At 41.2% G+C, this 9009-nt stretch overlaps 1 protein-coding gene across 1 annotated transcript; it reads left to right on the forward strand.

Moving 5' to 3' along the window:
* Positions 1–1326: 1326 nt before the first annotated feature.
* Positions 1327–4563, forward strand: LOC306656804 (heterogeneous nuclear ribonucleoprotein U-like protein 1). The gene is given in 3 exon segments (XM_079132318.1): positions 1327–2325; positions 2327–2945; positions 2948–4563. Coding segments are annotated over 3 exon segments (2406 nt in total). The 5' UTR covers positions 1327–1422; the 3' UTR covers positions 3832–4563.
* The last annotated feature ends 4446 nt before the right edge of the window (positions 4564–9009 follow it).

Below are 9009 nucleotides of genomic sequence, written 5' to 3' on the forward strand. Positions count from 1 at the left end.
ATGCACACCCAGAACAGGACACATGTGGAAAAAACTAAGACTGGAAACTTTCACTTCGCGTTGATTTGTAGGCCCAGTGCAAGCACTGGACTAAGACAGAGTTGTAAACAGATTGACTAAATATTGAAGGATTACACCAGCACAGAGTCAATCTGCAAAGACTAGGAGAGACTTTGTTGGTTTGCTTTTTTTAGTTCCTGGTATTCAAGGAAATCTCTATCAAAACACTAGATGAAAACAGACTAAAGAAACAAAGCTTTCATTGACTACATAGGGAAAACAATCTTCGAAAAGAATAGTAAAGTCATTACAAAAATGAATGATTACAGCCTTCAATCAAAAACAGCAAACCCTGGGTAAGGGGAATAATCTTATTTCCAGAGTTGTCCTCATTAAAATATTCAAATGTTCAGCTTTCAACCAAAAAATCAAACGTACAAAGAAATAGATAAGTGTGGCCCATTCAGAGGAATAAAATAAGTGAACACTGTCTCTCAGGGAAGCCAAACATTGAACTTTCTGGAAAAAGATTTAACTCATTTGTTTCAAATGTGCTTTAATAGATAAAGGAGAATCTAGACAAAGAACTACTGGGAATCATTATGATGATGCATGACAAAAATGAGAATACCAATAAAAAGAAATCAGAGAAGAAACTAAATAGAAATTTTGAAGTTGAAAAGTACAATAACTGAAATGAAAAAAATCACTGGAATAATTTCAACAGCATATTATATCTGACAGAAGAATTAGTAAACTTGAGGATAGGACAGTTAAGTTTATACTGTCTTTGGAGCAGAAAGAAAAAAAAAAAAAAAGAATGAAGAAAAGTGAACACAATCTAAGAGACCATGGGACAGTATTGAGGAGAACATATATATTATTGGTATCTAAGGGGAGAGAGAAGGAAAGGGGCAGAAAAAATATACAAAGAAAGAAAGATTGAACACTTTCCAAATTGGATGAAAGATATGAATCTGCAGTTCCAAAAAGTTCAACAAATTCCAAGTTGGACCAATTAAAAAAAGATCTGCTCTAGATATATTACATAATTGTTGAAAGTCAAAGACGAGGAGTCAATCTTGAAAACAGCAGTAAGAAGTGACATATCACATACAAGGACTCCTCAGTAATATTAACAGCCAATTATTGGAAATAATAAAGCAGTGTGATGACATATTAAAGAAAAATATTTTCAATCAAGAATTCTATGGCAAAATTATCCATCAAAAATGAGGGAGAAGTTAAGACATTCCCAGCTGAACAAATACTAAACAGGCTTTTTTTTTTTTTTTTTTTTTTAAATAAGAATACCCGCCCCCCCCCCCCTTTCCCCCTTCGCCTCCTGACAGGAAAGGTTTAAGGGGGACAGAGCCCTGGGAGGCCGGGCCGGGCTCGGGGGCCGCCCCGGGGGCCCGGGCCATGGATGTGCGCCGTCTGAAGGTGAACGAACTTCGTGAGGAACTGCAGCGCCGCGGCCTGGACACTCGCGGCCTCAAGGCCGAGCTTGCTGAGCGGCTGCTGGCGGCGTTGGAGGCCGAGGAGCCCGACGACGAGCGGGAGCTCGAGGCCGACGACGAACCGGGGCGACCCGGGCACAACAACGAGGAGGTCGAGACCGAGGGGGGCTCCGAGCTGGAGGGGACCGCGCAGCCACCGCCGCCCGGGCTGCAGCCGCACCCCGAGCCCGGCGGCTACTCGGGGCCGGACGGACATTATGTCATGGATAATATTACCAGGCAGAACCAATTCTATGAGACCCAAGTCAACAAGCAAGAAAATGAGTCGGGCTATGAGAGGAGACCACTAGACATGGAGCCACTACAGCAGGCCTATCGACCAGTAGAAGTGAAGACAGAGATGAAGCAAGAAGCACTCCCCAGCTTCCTGCCTCCTGAAGCTTCTCAACTCAAGCCAGACAGGCAGCAATTTCAAAGTCGAAAGAGGCCTTACGAAGAAAACCGGGGACGTGGATATTTTGAGCACCGAGAGGACAGGAGGGGTCGTTCTCCTCAGCCTCCTGCTGAAGAAGATGAAGACGACTTTGACGACACCCTTGTTGCCATTGACACATATAACTGCGACCTGCACTTCAAGGTGGCCCGAGACCGGAGTAGTGGTTATCCACTTACTATTGAGGGATTTGCATACCTGTGGTCAGGAGCCCGTGCCAGCTATGGAGTCAGAAGGGGTCGTGTTTGTTTTGAGATGAAGATCAATGAGGAAATCTCCGTGAAGCACCTTCCATCTACAGAGCCCGACCCCCATGTTGTCCGTATCGGCTGGTCCCTGGACTCTTGCAGCACCCAGTTAGGCGAAGAGCTTTTTTTCCTATGGCTATGGAGGCACAGGGAAGAAGTCCACCAATAGCCGGTTTGAAAACTATGGAGACAAGTTTGCAGAAAATGATGTGATTGGCTGCTTTGCGGACTTTGAATGTGGAAATGATGTGGAACTTTCATTTACCAAGAATGGGAAGTGGATGGGCATTGCCTTCCGAATCCAGAAGGAAGCCTTGGGGGGTCAGGCCCTCTACCCTCATGTTCTGGTGAAGAATTGTGCCGTGGAGTTCAACTTTGGGCAGAGGGCAGAGCCCTACTGTTCTGTTCTCCCAGGATTCACTTTCATCCAGCACCTTCCCCTTAGTGAGCGGATCCGGGGCACTGTTGGACCAAAGAGCAAGGCAGAGTGTGAGATTCTGATGATGGTAGGCCTGCCTGCTGCTGGCAAGACCACATGGGCCATCAAACATGCAGCCTCCAACCCTTCCAAGAAGTACAACATCCTGGGTACCAATGCCATTATGGATAAGATGAGAGTGATGGGTCTACGCCGGCAGAGGAATTACGCTGGCCGCTGGGACGTCCTAATCCAGCAGGCTACCCAGTGCCTCAACCGTCTCATCCAGATTGCTGCCCGCAAGAAACGCAACTATATTCTAGATCAGCCAACTTCACATTGCCCGATGTTGGGGACTTCTTGGATGAAGTTCTGTTCATTGAGCTGCAGCGGGAAGAAGCAGACAAGCTGGTGAGGCAGTACAACGAGGAAGGCCGCAAGGCTGGGCCACCCCCTGAAAAGCGCTTTGACAACCGAGGTGGTGGTGGTTTCCGGGGCCGCGGGGGTGGCGGCGGTTTCCAGCGCTATGACAACAGAGGTCCCCCGGGAGGCAACCCAGGAGGCTTCCAGAACCGAGGGGGAGGCAGTGGTGGTGGAGGCAACTACCGAGGAGGTTTCAACCGCAGCGGAGGTGGTGGCTACAACCAGAACCGCTGGGGTAACAACAGCCGGGACAACAACAACTCCAACAACCGAGGCAGCTATAACCGGGCTCCCCAGCAGCAGCCACCACCACAGCAGCCACCACCGCCACAACCACCACCACAGCAGCCGCCGCCACCACCCAGCTATAGTCCTGCTCGTAACCCTCCAGGCGCTAGCAGCTACAACAAGAGCAGCAGCATCCCTGGCTCGAGCGCTAATACCAGCACCCCCACAGTCAGCAGCTACAGCCCCCCACAGCCGAGTTACAGCCAGCCACCGTACAACCAGGGAGGATATAGCCAGGGCTATACAGCCCCACCACCTCCACCTCCGCCACCACCTGCCTACAACTATGGGAGCTATGGCGGCTACAACCCGGCCCCCTGTACCCCACCACCACCGCCCACCGCACAGACCTACCCACAGCCCAGCTATAACCAGTATCAGCAGTATGCCCAGCAGTGGAACCAGTACTATCAGAACCAGGGCCAGTGGCCGCCATACTATGGGAACTACGACTACGGGAGCTACTCCGGCAGCACACAGGGTGGCACAAGCACACAGTAGCCAGTGTGTCTGGAGGCTCCCGGGGCTGCTGCCGGCTTCCTCCACCACCGCCTGCCTCGGCCCCTCCTCTACCCCCACCGGGTCCTGTGGTGCTGGGGATGGGGTCATCCCAGAGCTGCCTCCCTCCAGCCCACTGCCTCTCCTTTGGGGGGGAGTCTTCTCCCCCACAGGGCAGGCATTTTTCTCTGGATTCAAACAGGCAACAATGACCTTTTATTTTGTTTGTCCCCTCCACCTCCCACCTCCTCCTTTTCCTCCCTGCCTCCTTTTTGACTGAAGAATCCCTCTCTCCCTTGGTCATCAGTGAGGCCACAGTGACTGAGGGGAAGATCCCTTCTTGTCTGCTCCTCCCAGCCCTGCTCCAGCCCCTGAGCTTCCCAGACCCTCATGCAGTTGGTTGTAAATTCTTCCAGGAGCTGTTTTACTGTCTACTTTTCAGGATTAAAAAAAAAAAAAAAATCAAAAACTTAAAAAAAAAAAAAAAGTTTAAAAAGCAAAATGTGGAGGGAGGAGGCAGCAACATATTTTTTTGGTAATTATGCTTTTTTTTTAATTTTTAGAATTTGTCTGTTTTTACTGTGGGTCGGCCGTTGATACTTCATCAAAATAACCATTTCTTTGCTGAGTTCAGGTGACCGAGGAAGAGCCACACCCTCGAAACAAAACAACACACACACACACACACACACAAAAAAAAAACCACAGAATCATCTTTAACCTAACTTTTTATACGATGTCTCAGTTCCCCGTAACTTTGCACACGAGCTTCTGTGTTCAGTTGAATTGTAACTGCTTTTTGTATTTGGAGAGAGTGTGACTATTGAACTTGAAACCTTTTATTCTGGGCTTCTTGGTAGTTTCTGGTGGGATTAAGCGGGTGAGAGGGTGAAGGGAAGGTGGGGGGTTCTTTCCCTTCAGGACATGAAGATTCCCCCACAGCCTCCTCTCCAGTGCTCTCCCAGGTGCCAGACCTCAAAAAGTTTTTCCTACAGTGATATTCTTTGATTATTCTTACTTCCCCTTGACCCATATGTTTTAACAGGATTTTAACAAACTGCACTTATTAAGAAATGTGTTTGCCCTGTTAAAAAAAAAAATAAATAAAAAAAAAAATAAATAAGAATACCCTCCCTACAAGCAATGCTAAAGGGAATGAAATGAAAGAACAACAGACATAGCTTGAAGCTATATAAAAAGTCAGTACCTCTAGGAAAGGTAATTATATAGGCAAATACAAAATCCAGTATAATTATGTTTTTGGTTCATAATTTTTACTTTTAATTTCCTAAGTGATTTAACAGAAACATGCACAAAAATAATTATAAATGTATGATTGAACATTTGATGTACACAAATGTAATTTGTGAAAATAACATAGATGGGTCACGATGGAGTCTTTGTATGGTATTTAAGTTAAGTTGATATCGAGTCTATCATATAATTATGATCCCCTTGGTAATCACAAAGAAAACAATTCAGTGAAAAAGGAAGATGAAAATAACTAAAATTGGAAATGGAAGTAGGGGCATTATTACTGATTAAGAAAGTAATGGTTTATAAGAGAATCATATGAACAGTTGTATTTCAACCAATTAGATGACCTTACTGAATTGGATAAATTCCTAGAAACATGAAAATCATCAAAACTGATCCAAGAAGTAATAGAAAAATCTCAAGAGACCTGTAACAATTGAATCAATTGAACAAAAATAAAAACCTTCCAACAAAGAAAAGTCCAGGATCAGATGAGTTCATTGATGAATTCTAGCAAACATTGAAAGAGTAATTAACATTAATCCTTCTCAGATGCCTCAAAAAATATGAGGGAACATTTTAACTTATTTTATGATGGCAGCATATCCCTCATATGAAACCCAGATGAAAAAAATCTTAAGAAAATTATATATTGGCATCTCTTTTTAATATAGATGCACAAATTCTCAAATATTAGCAAGCAGAATCCTATAGTATAAAATAGTTCTACACCATGACCAACTGGGATTTATGTCAGGAATGCAAGGGTGGTTCAACATAATGAAATTGATCAAAGTAATATACCACATAATGCGCGAACCCACCACAATGCTTTCATAATTAATGCAAAAAAGCATTTGAAGCAACTTAACATCTTTCATGATAAAAATTCTCATCAAACTAGCAAAGATATGAAGGGCATTTATGAAACACCCACAGCTAACATTGCACTCAATGGGCAAAAAATGAAAAATCCCTCCTAAAATCTGTAAGAAGGTAAAGATGCTCACTTTCATCACTGCTATTCAATATCATATTCAAAATTCTAGCCATAAAAATCAGGTAAGGAAAAAAATAAGTGTCCATATTGGAAAAGAAATTAAACTATCTTTATTCACAGATGACATGATTCTATATACAGAAAATATCAAATAATCCACAAGGAAGTTGATAGAGCTAATGAATGAATTCAACAAAGTTACAAGGTAGATTAGCACTCACAAATCAGTTGGATTCTATACATCCACCATGAGCAATACAAAAAAGATAATAAGAAAATTTTATTTCCAATAGCATAAAAAAATAACCACGATGTTTAAAGACTCATACAACAAAAACTATGAAACACTGCTGAAACAAATTAAAGAAAATACAATTAAATTGAAAATACATCATGTTTATGGATTGAATGACAGTAGTGTTCAGATGTCAGTTCTACCCAAAACCAACTCCAGATTCAATGCAATCACTATTAAAATTTTAATGACCTGTTTGAAGAAATGGAAAATTTGATCCTTGAATTCATACAGATTTTGCAAGTAACAAAAACAATCTTGAAAAAGAAGAACAAAGTTGGAGAATTCACTCATTCTTTTCCCATTTGAAAACTTCCTGCAAAGTACAGTAACAAAAACAATGTGATACTGGCTTAAGAATACATATATTGACCAATTAATTGGAATTCAGAGTTCAGAAATAAACCATCTGTAGTAAACAGATTTTTGACAAGGGCACCAACATCTTCAATAGAGAAAGAACAGTCTTTTCAATAAGTAACTAAGTACTGGATTAACATGTAAAAGAATAAAGTTGGACCCCTGACTCACCTCCTATGGAAAACTTAATTTGAAATGAATCAGAGACTTAAATATAAAAACTAAACTCATAAAATACTTGGAAGAATGCCTAGAGATAAATCGTCAAGATTTTGGATTTGACAACCAAAACGTAAACAGCAAAAGAAATAAAAATAGGTAGATTCAAATTTATACAAATTTAAAAATATTTGTGCATCAAATAGCATTATTAAGAATGTGAAAAGACAACCTATAAAATGGGAGAAAACTGAGAAAAACATTGAGAAATTGAAAGCCTTGCTGGTGTGGATATAACATGGTTGAACCTATGTGGTAAACAATGTCATGGTTCTTAAAAAATTGAACGCAAAATTCCATATGATCCCCAATTTTGCTTCTAAGGATATAGCCCAAAGAATGAAAAACAGGCACATAAACAGGCATGTTCATAGTAACATTATTTAAATAAGCCAAAAGGACGAAACAAACTAAAAGCCCATAAATAGAAGAATGGATAAACAGATTGAGGTATATCTATGTGATGGGATATTATTCAGGGATAAAAAAGAATGAAATACTTATAAATGCTACAGTGTGGATGAACGTTGAAAGCATATTAAGGGAAGGGAACCATACATGAAAGATCATATAGCATATGATTTCATTTCTAAGAAATATGCAGAATAGATAAATCCATACAGACAGAACCCTGGTGGTTTTCAGAACCCAGAAGGAGGGGAAAATGAAGATAAACTGCTTCACAAGTAAGAAGTTTTTCTGTGGAGTGATGGAAATGTTTAAAAACTAGACAGAAGTAGTAGTCTAGTGAATGTTCCAAATGCCACCAAATCATTCATTCACTTTAAAAAATAGTTAATTTAACAAAACGTCCTCTCAATCTGCAACATGTGTCTGGAGCCTCCACTCAGACTGGAAGTGGAGGATGACAAAGAATTTCAGGACGGGTACTGTGATATTTCTAGAAAGTCTGTCACTTTTCTTTAGAATATGACCAGTGCTTTTGTCCCTCTGGCCTTAGTGAAGTATCCTGTTACTGTGCTTTGTGATCTACTTTGAAGTTCCCATGCGTGGCCTGGGGCTCCTCTCTCCAAAGGTGGAGTGTATGACAGAGTAGAGCTTGTGAGCAACAGGTACATAGGTGTGATGTACCCCTTGGCCACTCAGGTGAATCTTTCATTCTTTTTTTCTTTTCTTTTTTTTTTTTTTTTTTTTTTTTTTTTTTTTTTTTTTTGGTGGTACCGGGGATTGAACCCAGGGCCTTGTGCTTGTGAGGCAAGTACTCTACCAACTGAGCTATGTTCTCAGGCCCAGTCTTTTACTCTTACAATGAAAGGAAGAAGAAAACCCAAGTCAGGACTAGTACCAGGCCTGCTTTCACAAAGTAACATGAAAAATTCTTTATTATATAATTAGGGATCGTAGGGGTGTTAAAGGGTCAGAGGTTTCAGGGGGCTTTACTAACTAATACCAGCATGTCCTATCTCCCTTCCTTTCATATATGGAGAAACTGAGTCTCAGGCATATTAAAAGTTTGCCTGAAATCTACAGACAGAAGGTAGATTACTGGTTGCCTAGGACTGGGACAGTTGGTTTTAAATTGGGAGTGCCTGCTGATGTTACAGGTTTTCTTTTCTATGATGAAATTATTCTAAAACTGATTGTGACACTGATTTCATAACTTTGTGAATACGCTAAGAACTATTGAATTTGTACTTTAAATGGGTGAATCATATGGTATGTGGATTATATTTCAACAGAGCTATTGTATGTTATTTTGAGAAACTGGAATGAAATTGACCAAATTATGCTCTTTGCCTGTATGAGTATTTAACAATGAATTCCACTTCTATGTATAACTATAATGCAATTTTTTATTTAAAAAATAAATTAATAGAAGGAAGACCTACCTAGTAGAGAAAGGGGATCAGAGGAGAAGAAGATAGGAGGGAAGGATATGTGTATGTGCATGTTCATAGTAACATAATTCAAATAAGTCAAAAGGTAGAAACATACTAAATGCCAATAAATAGAAAAATGGATAAACAGACTGTGGTATATTGGGAATTAAAATGGAGCAAATCATGTTATACACATTTATGAATATGTC

The sequence above is a fragment of the Sciurus vulgaris genome (assembly GCF_902686455.1).
Source record: "Sciurus vulgaris genome assembly, chromosome: 1".
NCBI lineage: Eukaryota > Metazoa > Chordata > Mammalia > Rodentia > Sciuridae > Sciurus > Sciurus vulgaris.